The 20,815-nt window shown below is 37.0% G+C and overlaps 1 protein-coding gene across 3 annotated transcripts; it reads right to left on the bottom strand.

The window, feature by feature from the left end:
* Nucleotides 1-880: 880 nt before the first annotated feature.
* LOC126033966 (transmembrane protein 180-like) lies at nucleotides 881-20,739 on the bottom strand. 3 transcript variants are annotated; one of them, XM_049791099.1, is made up of 7 exons: nucleotides 20,661-20,739; nucleotides 16,842-17,020; nucleotides 15,358-16,092; nucleotides 12,262-12,416; nucleotides 10,675-10,758; nucleotides 9,524-9,667; nucleotides 881-2,002 (listed from the first exon to the last, which is right to left on the bottom strand). In XM_049791099.1, exons 1-7 carry the CDS (start codon nucleotides 20,737-20,739, stop codon nucleotides 1,873-1,875), a joined length of 1,506 nt encoding a protein of 501 aa, XP_049647056.1. In that variant the 3' UTR covers nucleotides 881-1,872. The 3 variants fall into 3 exon arrangements, with proteins under 3 accessions (XP_049647056.1, XP_049647057.1, XP_049647058.1); XM_049791100.1 differs by having other exon boundaries at nucleotides 19,825-20,689; XM_049791101.1 differs by lacking the exon at nucleotides 881-2,002 and adding an exon at nucleotides 6,389-6,787 and having other exon boundaries at nucleotides 9,520-9,667; nucleotides 19,825-20,689.
* Between the last annotated feature and the right edge of the window lie 76 nt (nucleotides 20,740-20,815).

The following is a 20,815-nucleotide window of genomic DNA, read 5'->3' as shown; positions in this document are numbered from 1 at the left end:
AGGCACAAAATTCATACATACAATGCAGTAAATCTTTTAAAATTCAGAATCTAAACACACAGTCCATATCTGCTCTGGTATTTGTGTAAATATTCTTTGGATATGTAAATAAAAGTGACACTAGTATGTGTACATAATGCTATTAGCATGTACAATGCAAATGAATAATGGTATCTCTGACAAGACAGAGATAAAAACCAGATAACACAACTTAAAACTTCATCACACTTCTGGCTTCTTACATTTTAACATAAATCTTCATATTCCTATCAAAGGGTTCATTTGGATTTCTAAATATTTAACAATGGTATCCCACTTTTTCACTCATCACTTTGAAAGCGCTTTGAAAGCACTTCGCACTTCAAAAAAGCCAAGGAAACAACGTTGTTTCTACTCTGCAAAATTAGAAACTGAGGCACAAAAGACTATTTTTTTCAACACTGGTATTTCAAATCTCAAACCTCTTCATTAAATTATGCTAGTGTCCACCAAAATGCAAGGCAACTTCTTACAGTCCCTTCTTTTCCAAGTTACCTATCATGATAAACGTAGAGCCTTAGAAATGAGCTGAGTCAGCACTTTAAAATCGGGATACATACAATGCATCTTCTTGTACTTTCAAGTAACTGGCACTCTGTAAGAAAGGTGCTTCTAAAATTATGTTTGCCCAGGCAAAACAAAGAACAAAAATGTAGTGATTATATTATACTTAAGCTATCTACCATTACACAATTACATGCTGGATATATTGGAGGAAAAAGAATATTTATTTAACAGCAGTATTGTAAACATGCTAATGTATCTTATCATTACTAAGTGTGAAATAGAGAGGATTCAATGTTTCTGAAATTTTGTCAAAACCCCTTTATTTTATAAAAATCACAGGATCCATTTAAAATCTTAACCGAAAAGATTTTGGCAAGTATTAATCGGAAATTAACTAACTTCAACTTGATTAATCAGAAATTAACTTCAACTGTCAGCACATAAATGAGTTTACCAATGTAACAGTACTAAGCAGCTAGAGTTTGATTCAATATGTGTGTGCTTAGATTCGTCCAACGAACTGAACACTACTACATCCATAACGCTAATGTTTTTCTTGCTACAATGACATTTGGTATGAAGTACTAACAATCTGCTACCTTCAAAATAATTTTCCCATTTAAAGCCAGAAAACTGCATCCACCTACCACCAACTAGAGACATTTGGAAAGCCAGTGAGGACCTATGTAGCTTTTTCCATATCCAGCAACACTTCACTGAACAGCATTTTAATCTTCTTCAGCCTTACACAGACTTTTACAGGGTAGTTAATTACTCTTGCCTCTTCCTGTGGTAGCTGTTGGATTTGTCTTGATACTGGTCAGCTAGACACCATCTAAATCTTTCTCTTCATCACTCTGCCATCCACGAGGGATGTCCACCAGGGTCTTCCAGATTAACTTCAGAGATCTGCCATTTTGTCAGTATAGCGAAATTAATCCACCATTGTTCAGTAAGGTTAAGAAAATAGAGTTCCCTTGAATTTCAGGTGCTGTGTTGGGATTCCTTTACCTGATCTGCCGTATCCATTCTTCAAAGGAGTTAACAGTGACCAGTATATACCAGAAATGACTTTATTTAGTAATTAAGGATAAAGCCCATTAAATGCAAACAACTGAACTACACAAAAATGTGTAGGCTCAACATTAAGGCTGAATGTGATCTTTGTTATAGTCTATATAGACTGAAGAATGCAACTTTATTGAAACAGCTCAAACTGTGTTTGGTCTAATAGTCCATTTAATGCAGTTTTGCTTTTTCGTATTTAAAACATACTACCTCTTTTGTGGTACAGTTCAGCAGATTTACTGACCAGCTGTTCCATATTTAGTGTACAGCTATCATATGACTATTCTGGATTGAAAAGGGAGTCCACGTCAGGATCTGTATGACTGCAATGCAAAGTGGAACCAGACAGATCAAATAGAACATGGCATCGTGAAGACCTAAAAACAAACTGGTGAAAAAGATGAAAACACAGCTTTCAAGATGAAGAAGAGTAACTTTCATGGCCAATTCAGAACAAATTATTTTTAAACCATTCACATTTTATACACATTACTGTGTACAATCAATTCTAAATAAAAGAAATATAAATATCTCAGATATCAAATGTACTTCAATTATATTTTCTAATATACATACAAATATGTATTTTGTGTTGTTTGCACCTTTCATAATAGCTGGGAGGAAATCAGATAATTAGCACACAAAGGGTTAATTTTAATACACTATAGGCAACCTAAGAAACCCTGTTCGCTACTTTAGTACACATCTGTATTATGTAATACAGAAATCAATTTAAGCAATACAATCCAATTATAGAATGGAGCATCTGAAAATGTGTAGTAAGACTGAAAAATCTGGAAGAGAAAGAAAAGCAGAAAATGGAAGCAAATATTTCAATATGAAATGACTTTATTTAAGTTAAAATTTGTGCTACTAGCTATCCACATAGTGTGTTGTTATAATTGCTGAGTGCTAGATGGAAGTCATGATTAATGCACAAAATTAATGTATGGTGTAAAGGACTGTTTGAAGTATCAAGCCTTATTTAGTTTTGTTTTTAAATCAGTGATTACAAGGTAATATAAAATATAAAAAGAATACATGTGAAAGTAACACTCGTTCTTATTTATTCTTATGGATGCATGGTATTTCCTCATCTAAATCTTCTCCAAGGAATCAGAGATAAAAGCATCAACAAATATGAATCAAAAAAGAAAATATAGGAGTTAAATTTTAGAATCATTATCTGCTGGCATTCTGTCAATTATTGGATTCTAATTACTTAAATATCAGGAAAGTCAACTCAAGCTAAGAAACAGCCCCCAAATGAACTTTCTCTCCATGAGGCAGTTTATGTTATTTTCTGGTTTTTTTCCTTAGCATTCAGGGATGAGATAGGAGACTCAGAACAGCTATGGACATAATCCAAAAAAACCCTGAAATCTGTGAAAAAAACTTGAGCAGGCTTTTGAATAAAACTTAAGAGTTTCTCTGAATCATAAAAGAATCAACTCACATTTCACTGCATTTAACAGAAAAAATGCTTGCCCAGATTTATTCCTTAGTACATACATACACTCATACAACAACCACAGTTTATCTCAATGTACGTGCTAATGCTACATAAGAAAACAAAAAACCACAGGCTTACAAGTGAATTACTTAATCTCTTGGAAAATTGCATTTAAGACTGGAAGTGTTCACTAGCAGGTCACTGGTCCATAGCCAATGTTTATTGGCAGTGACAATAACTTACCATTTGGACATGGTTTACTGGCCTGTTATTCAATTGCATTTTCAGTCCACCTACAAGTAAACAAGGGTCCACATCATGCACATCACCATCACAACTGCCAACAGTTAACTGTAAGCAGTGTCAGCAGGGAGGCCACAGACAAATCACTTACCTATCTAAAGATAAAAAGAGGACTAAGACACAGTTAACAGAATGTTGGGGTTTGTACTTGGCCTGTTTGCGCACTAAAGAGGATTGTAGGTTTCAGTACTAAAATTATTCTGTCTTTATACATAGACTTCAGGAGGGGCAAAAAAAGAAAGAACATCTGCCAAATCACTCACATTGGTGCAATCCTGATTCAGTTTCACTGGAACAATATTAGTTTAAAAAAACAGTATTACCTATTGTACTGTAAAACCTTACGTTACTGCAGGAATTATGAAAAATATCTATAGTACACAGAACAAGGAATGGGGAAATATTTCATTAAGGGACTGGGATAAATCAAGAGTTCCATGTCTACATTTTTTGCACACGCACGAATAAAACATACAATCTTCCACTAAACAGCCCTAATATCACTCTGAATAGAATGTGATGTAGTCCAGTTATTCAATATGAAAGCATTGACAGTTTAAAGTGCCTCCAATAAATAATGAAGGGTTGCTGTCAAATAACTTCATTCTGAAGAACCAATTTGAAAAGCACATTCAAGAGAACTTGGCTGTAGTTGCAGTGGCTCTCCAGAAGAGGGAGTTTTTAAACTAAGTATCTTTTCCATAGCGAAAAAAACCCCAAACTAAACCCAAACGAAAACAAAACAAAACAAACCCCAAACCAAACAAAAAAAACCCCAAGCCATATGGGGCAGGTAATGCTTTGCTATGATGATGGACCAAAAGAAAACAAACAAACAAACAAAAAACCAGGACCACTCCATTCTGCAACCTATTGCTCAAATTTTAAGGATATTAAAAAAAATACTTAAGCTAGCTTCCACTACAGAATGCTTAACTGATATGTAGTGACCACATTCCCTAAGAATGTGGTATAATGTGTATATTAATGTATATAGAATCATGTGTAACAAATGTGGAACTGTGTACAATAGATAGGCCAACCTCAGGTGTGAAAAAGGTTACATCAAAAGGCAAGACGACTTCTGGAAGAGAGATACACTATTCATAGCAGAAGTCACACTTCCAAGTTATGATACCAAGTACCAAGAGATGCGGGATTGCTCCTAAGGAAGAAGACATCACTGTGACCAAGAAGTCACATCGAGGCAGAAGTAAATACTGGTACTGGTAAGTAAGAAGTTGGGTGATGTTAATGGTCAGTTCAAAGGCTTCAGTACAGTGGAAGAGAAAGACAGTCTAGGTCTCTGGAATGCCTGGTCTAATACATTACTGGGATGACTGTTCAGCAATAAGCATTTTCTCATGAATCTTAATCATCCACCCGGAGTGTGACGATACCTCACTGATGAAAGAAAAAGGGGACTGAATTTTCCTTTCTTCTAGAATTTTATTCTCTGTATAAAACCTCTTCACCGTCTTATGAGCTTGGGTGCTCTGCAGAATACAACTGTAAGAGAAACCACCAACACAATGATGAACTATTGTCTCAAAAGGTCTTCTAGGATAAGAATTTCACTCATAACATGCCAGTTGCCCTAATAAGCTGCTTGGGAATGTGGTCTTCACTGAGGCAGAGAACAACATGTGAATTGCTCAACAATATGATGGCAACAAAAGACAGGTGAAGCTTAAAAACCAGCAACTTATAGTTGGTTGGCACTCTTAAAAGAGTTTTGGCACTCTAATGAAGCAATAATGAAATATCCTTATCATGGAGGATGTCAAGGAGTCATAATATCACATAGCTGAAGAACAAAAATGTAATCACTGGAATGACAAGGAGGTATAGGTGAGGTAGTGTCATCTTACAGGCCTTTTGCTGGAGGCATAAGAATCAGAAGATATATGACTTATCCCAGCAGATAGCTTTTGATGGATAGATATTTTTTTAATACAGTGTAAGATGAGCACCAAAGAGAATATTTATGAAGCCCAATTCTGAAGGCAGTATGCTATTAGGAAAATGCTATCAAATGTATAAGATAAATGAAATAGGGGAGAAAAAGACACACCCTTCCCCTGTAAGCTACAACCTTTTTTTTTTTCTTATATGCAAGTTGAAGTCATCCAGAAAGTTTGTGAGCTCCAGCATTCCATGTGGTCTTGAGTAAGCAATATACCAAGAAATGAGGAATGAGGAAATGAAATTACAATATTACACAAAAATCAGTGTGAACAAGAAAAGCTTATTTCCATAATTTTCAGCTGTAAACTCACTGCTGGAAAATGTGTTTTACTACAGCAGAAGCCTGGAAAGTTGCTGAGAATACAAAAATCAATGTTCAAACTTTTGATGCTGGAGGGAAAGATAAGGAAGACATCTGGACATTACTGAAAAAGGAGACCACTGATGGTCTGCTAATACTTTTCTCCATTTACTCCACAGAATATTAACCTACAAAACAGACAAAAAAAACTCAAAACAAAACACAGATAATAAGATACATCATATTAAGTTTCTTTTGCCTTGTAAGAGGATCTGTGAAATAACTGGAAGAAAACTAATGCAACAGACGGTATCTGTATATAAAAAGCAACTGCCTGTCTATAACTGTAACATACCCATCTTTTCACTATCATTAAATACTGGAACTTTGTTCACAGAATCAGAATAATGGAATGGTTGAGGTTGGAAGGGACCTCTGGGGGTCATCTGCTCCAAACCCCTGCTCAAGCAGGCCACATAGAGCCAGCTGCCCAGGACTGTGTCTAGATGGCTTTCAAGTATTCTAAGGATGGAGAGTCCACAACCTCCCTGAGCAACCTGTTCCAATGCTCAATCACCCTCACAGTAAAAATATGTTTCCTGATGTTCAGAGGGAACTTGTGTTTCAGTTTATGCCCCTTGCCTCTGGTCCTGTCACTGGGCACCACTGAAAAGAGCCTGAATCCATCCTCTTTGCACCCTTCCTTAAGGTATTTTCATATATTAAGTTCACCCCATGAGCCTTCTCTTTGCCAGGCTGAACAGTCCCAATTCTCTCAGCCTTTCCTCATAGGAGAGATGGTCCAGTCCCTTAATAACCTTTGTGGTCCTTTGTTGGGTTCTCTCCAGTACATCCACATTTCTCTTATACTGAGGAGACCAGAACTGGACACAGTACTCCAGGTGTGGCCTCACCAACGCTGAGCAGAGGGGAAGGATCGCCTCCTTTGACTAGCTGGCAATACTTTTGTCTAATGCACCTCAAGATACCATTGCCTTCTTTGCCACAAGAGCACACTGCTGGCTCATGTTCAGTTTGGTGTCCAGGACCCCCAGGTCCTTTTCTGCCAAGCTGCTTTCCAGCTGGGTGGCCCCCAGCATATCCTGGTGGATGAAGCTGTTCCTCCCCACTTGCAGGGCTTTACGCTTCTCCTTGTTGAACCATGAGAATCCATTTTTCCAGCCTGGTAAGATCCCTCTGGATGGCAGCATGACCCTCTGATGTATCAGCCACACCTCCCAGCTTTGTGTCATCACCAAAATTCCTGAGGGTACATCCTGCCCCATCATCCAGATCATTAATGAAGATGTTAAACAGGACTGGACCCAGTATAGACCCCTAGGGTACACTACTAGTTACTGGCCTCCAACTAGACTTCATGCAACTGATCACCACCCTCTGGGCCTGCCCATTCAGCCAGTTTTCAAAGCATCTCACTGTCTGCTCCTCCAGCCCATGTACCAAAGGCTTGTCTGTGAGGATCTTATAGGAGACAGTGTCAAAGGCCTTACTAAAGCTCAGGTAGACAATATCCACTGCTCTTCCCTTGACTACCAGGCTAGTCATTTCTTTGTAGATGTTTATCAAGTTGGTCAAGCATATCATGTCCCCTTGGTGAAGCTGTGCTTACTACTACTGATGATTTTATTGTGCTTAATGTGCCTGGAAATGGTTTCCAGGATTAGCTGCTCCATTATTGTTGCTATGGTTTAACATTCAGTTCAAGAAATAATAAATAATTTAGAATTCAGCAAATAGTTTATGATTTTGGACTGCATCTTCTCTCTTCTCCCAGTAAACAAAATTGCTGGAAACTCTTAGGACATACTTATTCAGGGCCCAAACATTTTGTTAATGCAGAATAAGGGTCCTCTGTGCTATCTTCACAATTCACTACCACTACAGCTAATCAAGTAAATACTTTCCAGAATACTTAACAGATATTGCCAGCTTTGGAGAGGAAGGACAGACACAGCTGAGATTGTATTGGCATGGGTCATAACACTTCATTACATATAATTCACATGTGTGAAATTCTTTTTTTTTCAAGACAGTTTAAGCATATTTTAAGCAATCACCTGTATTAGTTTCTGTTTGTCCCCAAACAACTTGTCCTGAGGCAAGTGTATTTTAGCTGTCTGCCTATTGCTGAAATTTGAGATCAGCTGATAGGGTTTTAATATGTATAAGTCATTTTAGCTCAGTCAATGGTCTGAGTATATTGGCATGGGAAAACTGACTCCCTAGAAACAATCTTGAGTAGTCTGGTCTTTGTGGACTGTACTTCCACACTGTAGTCCATTTGCAAAGCGAAGGACATGCATGTTCACACATACATATACAGAAAAGACATGTAGACTGCTTCATATTTAAAAAAATATTTTTGAAGTGATGGACAAAAGAAATACGTAGTATATTTCAGGTGCTTTTTGATTAACTGATCTCAGCTTTGTACCTTTATGCTGTTCCTTGCCCTAGTGAAATAAATCAAATTTCAGCATGTCTCAAGTGAAAATATAGGTTTTAGCGATTAAGCATTCGAAGTATTTCAACTCTATATACAATAAATGTATTGTTGCTATAGTCCAGAGGCTACTTATTGCAGAAGAAAAGATTTATAACTACTCTGATTTAACATCCATCCACAAAGGGATCATTTCTCTGATTGAAAGGGATGAGAACTCTAGTTTTTATGTTTCAAATCTGAATTTCTCTGAATCATCAAGATGAATATATTCAGCCCTCTCATATCCACATCCAGTTCAAACTACCACTCTTCTGCAAAAATCATTCATCTTATTTGACATTATAATGAGATTCATGTCCTCTTCACATCATCTTACTGGCTGGCTATCTACAGAATGCATTAAAATAAAATGAAGTGTTCTCACACATAGCCTCAAACTTAAGCCGCCTTTGTTTGTGTCAGGATGCTTTTCTGAAGACCACCTGTTGTCCTTTTATGTCATGCTTTTCCTCATACATTTTTGCAGAAAATTCCTCAAATACAAAACATTCTCCCAGCCTTAGGTGACACATAACCAGTCTTTTCTTCTTCAAGAGCTATCTCCACAAAAGTTCATATACAATTGTCTTCTATGTATTTTTTAAGGTTTCTACTCAAAATTTAAGAGAGCTATGTAGTTCTCAGGATATTCATGTTGTTCTTGCAAGCAAATCCTAATCAGGACTGATTTTTGCCTTTTAATCCTGACTTCAGTTATTCCTTATGTTGCCACTTCTTCTTGTTGATCATAATTAAACAGCCTATGACCCTTTCGGTGTACTGACTCCCTGTTCATTTGCTTTTATAAAAACCCATGCATTTCCAATGTGCTAACTAACAACCACAGCTTTATGCTATGTATTAAGGTCTCCAGGGACTGCAATGAAATCATTAGCATTAGAATGGTAAGTAGTATTAAAGCCAAAATTATACTCCTACTTGAGGCAAATACCCTCCCTCCAGTGATTATACTGCTTTTTCTCAAACAAAAATGCATCTTAAATGCAACCCTATCAGGAAGTAGGTTTATGAGATAAACAAAACACAGAAGCCAGGACAACATGTATCTTAAGAAGAGGTATTAGGTGATCTAAAAAACATTTTTTTCTTTTTTTGCAATAGAACAGGAGATGGTCAACTACTGAAATGTATCTTTTGTTTTTCAGAATTAAGTAGATATCCTCATGTAATAAATGATTTATTCTTTAAAAAATATTTCTATTTCTACACAGATAAAAAACAACTGGAAAATATTTTTAAAGCACTCATATTTTTGAAGTGCAGTTGATGCAAACTAATTGCAGATTAATTTGCTTTTTAGATTACAGGATTATTCCATGTTAATTCCTATGATTTAAAGTATCGTTTTTTAACTCACCTTGGATCAGGTTGAGCAACTTCATTATTCAGGTTCTCATATCCAAATTGATTTAGTATTGTAACCACAAGCATTGGAGCCAAAGATTGGGCAGGCTTGGTAAATAAAGCATTAGTACCAAAAACCATAGAGGAAAGTGGTGATCTAAAATAATTAGGGGAAAAAAACCCAAATGAATGCACCGCACAAAGTTATTAGTATATTAATTACAATAGTGATTTTAAAAATCCTGTTAATATGCAAATACTAACTATCATGATCTTTAGCTTTATATAGTTCACACATTATAGCAAACAGATCAGCTATCGTAATGAAATTTAAACTTCTTTGGAAATGAAACATAATAAACCTCTGGTGTATATATACAGCTTGGCCCCAATTCTGAAATTACTTGCACTCAAGTTCAACTTTGTGCACATTGAGTAATTACTGAAGTTAAGTTAGACTGAACAGTGCATGGAGAATTAATTACAACTTAAGGCTTTACATGCATGAGGCCAGAAGAGGAGGCTTTTTTTTTTTTTTTTTCATGAAAGCAATAGCTCTCACCTTTGAGGGCAAGTTCTTTAAGACACTGACCAGAATTGAATCTGCACTTATATAAACACTGATGGAACCAACAGGAAGTTAACTGCACTTTGATAAAAATCCAAAAGATCCATGAGTTGTAATATGCTACATCACAGCAGGTTTTATCAATTTTTATTTCAGTGAGATAACAATAACCAGTTAGACTTTGAAATTTGGACTTTAAGTAGCATAGGCAAAGCTTTCTGAATGCCTTTTCCATGTTAGAAAGGCCTTATTCAGAAAATTCCATAAATGACAATAGGTGTATATGGTTACCAAGTAATTCAATTGAAGATAACAAAAATAAAACCACAAAAAACTGAAGGACTTGGCTTATACTGTAGTATAATTAAAACTAGAAATGACCTAACAATATGTTTAAATTACTCTACTGAAGTAACCATAGGAAACTTCATTCAAGTTTTTATCTTTACTTATGCTAAGTTGCTCTTACAAAAAATGCTTCTGTGTCAAGGATCCAAGATAATTTACTGTCTTTAGTTTGACATAATCTAATTTATGAAAGAGTAGCATGGCAAAGAGAAAGCATATTTAAAGAAAAACAGTTACAACTGACATACCTCCGCTTGTGCTTTATTAAATCTGCATCAACAATATCTGCCAAAGGCAAATTGAACAAACTAAATGAAGCTTGTACAATTACCCTAAAGAAAGACAAAATATTTAAGATGTTCATAGTTCTTATATACACTTTCATAATGAAATCATAACTGACATTCCAACACATACACCCCAACACTGACATTTCCACAAACACACAAAGCTGAGACATTCTTCAAAACACAGTGATTTATCTTTTTAAACAGCAGTTCTGAAAGCATTACTAGATCTGTTCTTAATTGAGAATTCAAAATCGATATGCAAACCTAAAAGGTGGGGGGGGTTTGCTTTTTCTCCTGGACACTGGTGCAAAAGGTCATAAACACTTGGGATTATCAGTAAATGTCATTTAAAATGACATGGAGAAAAGAAACACCTTAGAAGAAAGAGAAACTGAGAATTTCCTCTTGAAAACTGAAAAGGACATAAGCATTACTGTAAAGACTACATGGAAGACAAACTTCAGAGTGGGAGAATTTGAATAGTAAAAAGATTTTATATGCATTTCTAGATAGGTATTTACATTATATATATATATATATATATGCATTTAAACACACACACAGATAAAGCCGACTCTTAACAAACTGCTAAGTGAAATCTTAAACTCAAATATTATGATTTCTATGTCTTATTAAATTTTGGGTGTGATTAGCTTTTACTTACAAGAGGCTTTAAACAATTAGCACTTTAAACATACAGTTTTTAGGTACCTTAGAATTTTTTCCTGGGGAAATCAAAATATATCTTCATCATTTAATTATGCAGGTCATGAAATTCAATTTATTGTTCACACAGTTCAGTCTTACAGTAGCCAATGACTGAAATACTGAAAATAAGAATGAAAACAGGGGAGGGGTGGGGGGATATGAAGAAAGGAGGGTAGGAAAGATCACGTAGAAAGCAAGCAATGAAATAGAAAATGAAGAAATAAAAATGAACTGCTGTAACAATATTCTGATACAAACAGGTCTTTACTTTTAAGTCTTTACTTTTCCATGTATCATAATATACTACTTCTGTGAAAATACTACTTCTTGGCATCGTACTTACCCAGTACCAGTGAAAATGTGACTCAGTATTGGTTACCTAACAGATACGTGACTTACCAATATTTGTTTTGCAGTGCAACATAACAAGCATTCGCACAATACAAAATGAGGTCTGAGCTTTCCTAGCAAACAGTCTCCAAAAAGTTCCACTACTGAGATCTTTTGTGTCTGTGTGGATGAGAAGAGATTCTGCTTCCATGGAATCTCATGTTAGAGCAGATAAGTGGCTGGAGGCATGTGGCTGCAAAACTTAATTACTGTTCATATTTAAGGCTTTTTTTTTTTTTTTTTTAAGCAGAAATTAACAGCTGAAGCTGAATAAAATGAAAGCTGAGAAAAGTTGTAACTGGAATTTCAACTTTTCTGATGAGTGAAACAGAACAGAAAGAAAACCATAAAAGCAGTGGCAAAGTCTTCATGCTATTAAAAGCAAGCGTCCACTCTGTTAGAATTATTTAAGCCATTATCTATGAATAGTGAAGTGTATTTACTTACATGTTTGTTGCGAGATAAAATGCCAACAGATAATAGTGTTCTGGCCCTAGAACAAACATGACAGCAGCAGCTACTCCTTCAAAGTAAAAGGAAAACAAGATGATTCTGTAATAACCAAACTTCTTCAACGAAGCATGACTGAGAAGAACAAGGCACTGAAAAGATAATATATACACATATACAATGAAAAGATATAGTACAATATCTCAGCATTAGGAGAGCTATAAAGCATAAACCAGACATAAATTATTACTATCCATTAAAGAAAATAAAAATCCCAACCCTTTCTAAAAAGTGCAATCCAAATAAAAAAAAATACAAATTGAACAAAGAGAACTGTCTATTGGCTCATTCTATGCTACCTCTACCTGGTAAGAATGGTCTCCTTTCAGTCAAAACTAGCCAGCTCAGAACTACTATATCCTGAGGAAAATACTGTTTTGCACATTGCCTAACTATTATTTAATGCTCATGATCTTTATGTTTGATATCCCTTAAATTAACTTTGCAGTATGTTAACTGTAAACCAAGCACCTTGCCATTTGAATTTTAACTGCTGATCAAAAGTATTTTCAATTTTTTTCATTAATATACTATTTTCACTGACATTTATAGAAATTAAGCATGACACTTAAATTGATAAAGCAAGCTCACCAAGACAGCTGATCTAAGCAAGTTAGAGGCTTTACCAGCAAGTAGAGAAAGGCAGATGCCAGTGGATAACGTGTATGGCTGCATTTTAATTCCACCAATTTTAGCAGCAGTAATCCACGTGAGAAGCTAGTGGCAGGCAAACTCACGAAAATGGTATTAAGTGCTGATGATAGTATGAACAAAGTCTAATCTCTGCTATATTGTTCCTCACTTTCCACTTTAAAAAGGACATTTTCTAATGCATTGTGGTTTTTATTATATGAGCCTATGTCACTGTCTACATGTATGTGGTCCTCATCACTGTCACAAAAAATACTCACATACTTTATAGAGATACACATTTTCTCCTTCCTTCTGTGTTACAAAGATGACCAGTGTAACATTCAGATGACGAACAGGAAAGAATTCTTGTACATTTGTTCCCACATTTAAATGCTTTAACATAATGAATAAAACCAGGATGCTACAGTCAGACAAAGATTACTGTGGCAAATGCTATTCTAAAGAAGCTCAAGTTTTCTACTTAAACCAATGCTCAGGGAGGTGAAACAAATCTGGAAAGTTGGCATAAGAAAAAAAATCTGGTTGTAAGAAACTTAACATCCCCCTGGCTGTTTTCAGGCATTTTGCAGAAAAGTGCTTACATTAGAAATGGTAGGGGATTATGTAATGCCTGTTATTGTAAAAACCATGACCTTGTCTCCCTATAATTGAGAAATAATGCTGTCTCAGGAAGTACTTATGATTTAGAAAATTCCTTATTACCTGCATGTTTCTAAGACTGCATATTTCTAAGAAAAATACTAACTTAATGATGGAGATTTAAATTTGTTTGCCTATGTTTCAGCAACAAGGTTTCCCTTGTAGGCAGGTTTTATTCTTCACACCCACTACTAAAAGGAACCTAAGACAGAAGCTGAATTCTAGTTTAGTACAGGCCACTGAAGCACAGTTCATAAGAAGCGACTTTATTTTACATGGGTTGGGTGCTTTTCCAGTTAGTGAAGTTCAGGACATTGCCGCCAGAAAATTCTCTTATTATATCTTGAGCTCAAAGGGACAAAACCTGAGAAAAATAAGGTCACAGCAAACTCTCTATGGTTCAGTGACCTTCTAGACAAAGAGTCTCTGGGGAGCAGAGAGAGATGCATTTTCTGAAAGATTGTCGGTTTCACACTGTCACACTGATTTTATCAACAAAAGTGATTGCTATATATTGAGTGTAAAATTATTTAAGCTCTCCTAACTTCTGTAGTTTCTGGTTTCTTTCCAAAGTTCATCAGATAACTGTTTGAGTGAAAGAAAAAAAACTATTAAACCTCTGGTAAAGATAAAAGTTGAAATGATAGATATTTAGAAGTTATGGAATAGAGAAGGTATGTTTAGGTTTTATATGTTACATATGCAAAAGCCAAAATGGTAACTGAAATTGAGCTATGAATTCCAGTTGTATCTTCTTCTCTTACTTATTACTTACTGAAAACCATTACAATTTAATGAACAGAACAGTCTGATTTTCAGAAATGCTGAACACCATCAGCACCTCAGCACTCAGATTTTGAGTATCCTGACTTTGATCATCCAACAAGTCAACACAGTGAAAGTTTTAGAATATGTAGTGAAAGAAGTTAGAAGGGAATGAACAGGAGAGGTTTTTTATTCACTGTAGACAAGTATGTTTACATTCTGTGGGACATATTTTTGCTGCTTTTCTTGTTCTCACACATAACTCCTTTGGTTTCTTTTTCTCTTTTCGTTTCCAGTTCATTACTCCTCCCCCCCATTCCTGACTGGGGTCTTGAAAGTATGTCTCTCTCTACCCAGTAAATGTAGCTGACCAAGACAGTGAACAAAAAAATAAATGGGAATCTATTATTTTCCAAAAGCAGCCGTTTAGAGTTTCATTTGCTTCCCATGACTGAGATACCACATATTTCAGCAATGCTTTTAATACCTAATAATTTTTCTGGTGTTTTGTGCAGTTTATCTCAGAAAATTCCTGAAGAGGAGATTATTCTTTCATCATGTATTACAAATCAAAAGCAAGGAGAAAAGAATTCAGAAATCTATCGATTTTGCTTTTAGAAACTTTTTATCTTGACCATGTTTTTCATTCCTTTATACTTAGGTATTATAAACCCTGTAGGATACAAAACATTCACTCCTTGCATACTCACATCTCACATTCTTGTAAACAGATATTCTACCAGCCTTCCTGCTTGTCTGTTCTCAGTACCCCACCCTTACATTTGGTTAGGCTGTACAGAGGTACTTTTTTCTTTTAGAGCACTGGTGAGCTAGATTTGTTTCTCAGTATGGCCAATGGCTTATGCCAGATACAGCGTTTTTTCAACAAACAATGTAAATGGATAACTTAAACTAATGAAAACTAGTAAAACACCATGTGTTCATATTTTGAAATAAAAAAGTATAACTGCCTACCTGAGGACAAATAAAGCCTGCTCCATACATGATACTTCTTATTGAGGAAGAAAGGACATCCTTAGGAATAAGATTATCCGCAAAGATCATCATAAAATTGTTGCAGAAGGCTAGATGGAAGACTTGGAAGAAGTTCATCGTTACAAAAGATAAAAAGTTTTTCTCTGTCATAATCTGTTTGGTCAATGAAATTACCGAGGACCACGAGAGAGCTCCATCACCATTTTCCTGATTAGCATTCTCTGTATAAAGTTCTCTCTGCTCATATTGACTAGTACTATATTTGCCTGTATAGCACATACAAGCTGTTGCTAATGCTGCGACCAAAACAGCGAAAGCCTGAAAACAGGCAAAATTTTCCATATTATCTGATATGAGACCACAAAAGAGAATGCTTGTTGATCCAATTAATGTTGCTACTTGGTTATATTTAATAAGCTGAAGCCTACTTTCATGTCTTGTAGAAATTTCTGCAAAGAGTGCACACTGTGCTAGAAGCACAAATGTAAGCAAACCGTCAAAAGCACATAAAGCAACAATGAGATGAAGTCCACTTAGCCAGTCACCTTCTTCATAATGTTTCCAAGGAAACCAAGGAAGCAAAAAGGCTAATGCATATAAAGGAGCTCCGTATAAAATTGAAAACTGGCGTCTCGAGCAGCACGCAAATTTGGAGTTATCTTGAATATACCCAAAAAGAGGATCATTAATGGCATTCCATATCATAAATACAACCTGTGACAAAGAAGTAAAAAACACAGCAGAATTTATCATTAGTGTGATTTTTCTGCAGATGTTATACAAACACAGAAGTAATACACACCATATTTATTTAAAATAAATCTCTATTCAAAGAATAAAGAAAGATGAAAGCTTCTCGGGTCAAAACAGACTCCAGACAAAATCCTTAAAGGATTATAGTAATTTTGAAAAACAAGATGAATAAGTAGGCAGGTGCCCAACTACATGTGAAAAAACCCCCTGTCTCCAAGACTTCACTCTTTCAAAAGCTTATATATCTGGGGTTTCATCTTGCAAAGCCCAGATACTACTCTCACAGCAAGTAATTCAAAACATGAGCTGGCCCATTACTTTCAGGAGACCATTTATGACAAGAGTTGCTCACATGGGTAACAACTTACAGAATAAATGCAGTAGTTAAGTACTTAATCTGTAGGAAAGCACTAATGTCAAACATACCTATGGAGCTGAGGTGCAAGATTAGTTCAGAACACTGCTTCAAGCTACCAAAGGTAACAATCTTTCCAGCAATTAAATTCTGGAGATTTTTAGTCTAAAGACTGTAAACAATGTGCTTTATGTGTACTTTCAATTGCTTATGGATTAACTACATTTAAAATTAATTTACTGTATAACTATTTGCAATGCATCCAAAATTAATTTGTAAGTAAAAAAATGACTTTTCTATGATAACACAGACACCTAGCAAAATTTGGTAATCAGAATATTCCATTGTACAATACCTGTGCTTGATGAAATGCTACTTCTGAAATTTTGTATCGGTTTAAGAAAAGCTTAACGTAGTAGAAATTAAAGATACTGTTCATCATTCCAGCACCTAATGTAGTCATGGAATATGCCAGTGCATTAGGATGAATTCCCAAAACAAACTTCATCTTCCACAAGTACAACTCTCTTCTTCCTCAAGTTGCAAAAAAGAATTACAGAATCATGGTACAATCATTTTCCAAATTAAAATGACATCAGAGATTTGCTTGTTTCAGAGGTGTAGAAATGGATTCTTAGCAGAAAATTTCCCCATTCTTACTTCCTTTTTTTAAAATGAGAAACACATTTTACTGAGTTATAAGACACTGAGCACAAAACTGAATAGATGCAAAATATTAAGAAGTCAATGACATCTAAATATAATCAGTGCTTAAAAATCAATGCAACAGGTAGACAAAAATTTAAAAGAATCCCTTCTTAATCAGTGCACAGCCTCAATATAAAAGTCTGCTATTGCAAACACAATTCTTGGTGTAGAGTTCAAAGTAATTGCATATATTTTACATCTTTCTTGGTAGCTACATTAAAATTATGGACTGTGTAGGAATGAAGTGACTCAGTTCGTAACCTTTTGTATTCCATTGCTATGAATGTCAAATACAGCATGCACTTAAGACAAATATTTCTTTCAAACAAATACCAAGTTTTGTCCTTGTATTTTTAAATGTTAATTGTTAACAAGCCATGGAAGCAATACTTTCACCTAATAAACTAATGAGATATGAATAGGAACCATAAACCAATCAAAACATCTTTTAATAGTTTAAACATTTTCATTGTATAAAAGACTGGATGTAAATAAAATCTAGCAAGTAACACATGTACAGCACTTCAAGTATGTCCAAATAACAAGACATTCAGCCCAAGAATATAGAGTTCTTTAATGTATCAAACAGATCTTCAGCCAACAATTTTTTAATATGCTGACTTTTTCCATCTATCTAGCAATTAACTTAAGCATGTTTGGTATCAACTATCCCATGAAAACAGCTAGCTCCAGGGAACCTCTACCTTTTAAAGCAGAGTAATGACTACATAAACGTAGTCTTCGACCACGTTTGATTCTATAAGCCCAATACAAAAATACTTCTCCCTAGTGTCTGGTTTTAACTGAGGCTTTATTCATCTTTACATCTACTTGAAGGAAGCTGTCTGCCATTAATTTGGAGATACTTCAGGTTCAAATTTCAGCCTTACTATGGCACACTAACTCCAGAGCTTTACAACCTGCTTTTTGTCAATACTCCGCACTTTGCTCTTCTGCGTATTAACAATTTTATCCTATATGCAATTTTCAAAAATCCATCAAAATACTTAGTTTGAATATCTGCTTGTTCAGCTTGATAAGCAGATCTATAAGCAGCTCCATGAACTCCTCATAAAAATGACCGTGAAAGAGACAGGAAATGAAACCCAAGGCTGCTTCCAACCTTCCTGTGGTTTTACAAAGTGGCTGAAAACAGGCTCCTGTGAGGGAAGATGGTAACTTCCTAACCGCCAGGCGAGGGCCAGGCAAAAGCCACGCATCAGGTCAGGACTGGAGAAGTGTCTGTTCTGGCTAAGGCAGAAGATGGAACAGCAGTTTTCCATCCCCCAACACAGGAAATGAACTCTCAAAGAGCAAATAAAATGCGGATGCATTTTTGTGTATATGTTTAAGATGCTCTAACATGAAACAAAATGCAAAGAGTAGGTAACTTCACTTTACAGGTGAGAAAAATAATGAAGCTGACAAACAACTTGAACCAAGTTTTTTTCTAAAGCCAATTTATTTGTAAGAATACGACTGAATTTTTAGATACTTGAGGATGATTGTGATGTATATTTTCAAATTCACTTGTCACAGAGCTACAGCTATAGAGACAATTCCATTTTCAGGTGATGAAATTTTGCATTTTTGTAACAAGTTTGGTTTCACAAACTTATACTGAGAAACTTGAAATGAAGAATAAGGTTATTGAAAAGATGCCTATTTGAAATGTTTATTTTTAAAAATCAGTTTGATATTACTAACTGTGAAAGTCATTACTGTGTGTTATTGACAAGTGTCACTTTTTTTTTTTTTTAAAGTACACGTTCAAGCCTTCACAAATATACTCAAGTGATTTTTGTAGTAGATATTAGGCCTTTTGGAAAGGTAGATTTTCGTGACTGTTTCTTCCTGGAGTCCCCTGCACAGGTTTTCAAATAGAGACTTGGAAGACTCTCCTTTCCCTTAAATTCCATGAGCACCAAGAATAAGTGTGCTTCACACTAACAGCACCAGCAAACTAACAGTCATTTCTCAAATCATGTTTGAATCAATTCCTTCCCACACACAAATTATAAAAAAAAAAAGAGGTGCCCTCAGCTTCAGAAAATTTGAAAGTAAGAAATTTGAAATTTCTTCAACAAAAACCTTCTAACAATGCGCAAACAGGCCTCTAGTGCCATGACTAAGTATAATACGCAGGATCTGACACAAGCCTTTACACTAATTGGTACATCTGACCCTGTACCTTGTTTACGAAATAGGTTCAATTAGAAGCTTAGGTACCACACTTCCTTTCCCAGAAGATGTGCTCTTTAATTGTACTACAATGAAATCATGGATGAGTATCCCCTCCCTCTTCTTAAGTCAGCCTTTACATTGAGTAGGCTAAAGCACAGGTGTTGACACTTTGTGACTCACAGAAGGCAAGTCAGTTTCAGAAATTTCTAGTGGTTACAACTGTGTTAATACAGGCGAGCCAAAAGAAGAGACTGTTTAAACAAGTGAGGCGCAGTATGACATTACTTGCACTTCTCCCAGAGCTGGATGACAATCGCTAAAAGAAACTAGAGCATGAGTCTAAAGAAGAAAAGTGAATTCCTGAGCAGTAATAAATTTTGACTGAAGCACGCCAGCTGACATCATGCTCTGCTCTAGTGGGTCCCAAACTGCAGCATAATGCTCACCGTCCTGACAAACTGGTTGGACACCAGTCTCTTCCTCATCTTTCTTCCATGACGGGAACCACATTAAGACACAACTAAGAATAAACGCTTTCCTAGTCCTGAGGGGTAACACTAAGAGGGAATGCTGCTGAAGCAAAGGGGAGATGCAAACGGAGAGCACTTGGAGAGGGAGGGCAAGTGGAACTGGTGGAGTGCCGCCACTCTTCCCAGCCCGCTGTGCTATGGCTGCCCAAGCGCTGTAACGCTGCGACTCGAGGAAGGCAGCGGGCTCTGGAAACTTGCAGCACTGGAAGTTTGGAGGTGCTCGTCTGTTAAAACTGGGCAAATCAAGCTAGTTTCTCCTCAGCAGCTCCGCAGATACGGGACGCGGCTCCCTCTTCCTTGTACGGGAAAGAGGCGAGAGCCAGCGGCGGCCGCCCGAGCGACACGCGGGGACGGAGGCGGCCGCTTCCAGACGCGACAGCAGCTGCCACGGCTGCAGGCTCCAGCCGGGCCACGGTCTCCCCTCCTCTTCCGCACTCCGGCCCCAAGGCTGGCTCGGGAGGCGGCGGGGGAAGGCGGCCCACACCTGGGCGCCACGCCGGTGAGCAGCCGCGGCTCGGGGGCCGAGCCCCTCCTCACAGGCTGTTCCCTCAGCGCTCCCGGGGGGCTCCCGAGACGGGGCGACTGGGAGCCGCAGCTCTCCCTACGCCTAGTCGCGCTGCGCTGCCCCACCCCGGGCTGTGCCGGCTCTGCTCCGCCGCAGACCCACCGGAATACCCCACAGCAACCGCTCCCCGCCATTAACCCTTCAGAGCCCCAGCAACCACCGCCCCCTTCCACGGGCACCAACCCACCTCCTCTGACTGGAGGCTGCGCAGCCGGCTGCCGGGGCGGGGAGCAATTAGCCCGGGCCAACCTTCTCTTCGCTCTCATTGGCGGCTTGATGCGGGTTCGCTTTATGACTGGCGTAGGCTCCTTTCGATCTGTCCGGCGGGCGGCTTCCCATTGG

The sequence above is a fragment of the Accipiter gentilis genome, chromosome 33 (genome assembly GCF_929443795.1).
Source record: "Accipiter gentilis chromosome 33, bAccGen1.1, whole genome shotgun sequence".
Lineage (NCBI taxonomy): Eukaryota > Metazoa > Chordata > Aves > Accipitriformes > Accipitridae > Astur > Astur gentilis.
This window is presented reverse-complemented; position numbering and strand designations above follow the sequence as displayed.

Bases quoted from the DNA above. Each gene is read 5' to 3' on its own strand.
- LOC126033966 (XM_049791099.1), bottom strand. From the start codon at position 20,739: ATGAGAGCGAAGAGAAGGTTGGCCCGGGCTAATTGCTCCCCGCCCCGG. The intron at 16,093-16,841 runs GTATTGTACAAT...TCTTTGTCACAG, and splicing joins TAGCATTTCATCAAGCACAG to GTTGTATTTATGATATGGAA. The intron at 12,417-15,357 runs GTAGGCAGTTAT...TTATCTTTTCAG, and splicing joins CAGGCTTTATTTGTCCTCAG to TGCCTTGTTCTTCTCAGTCA.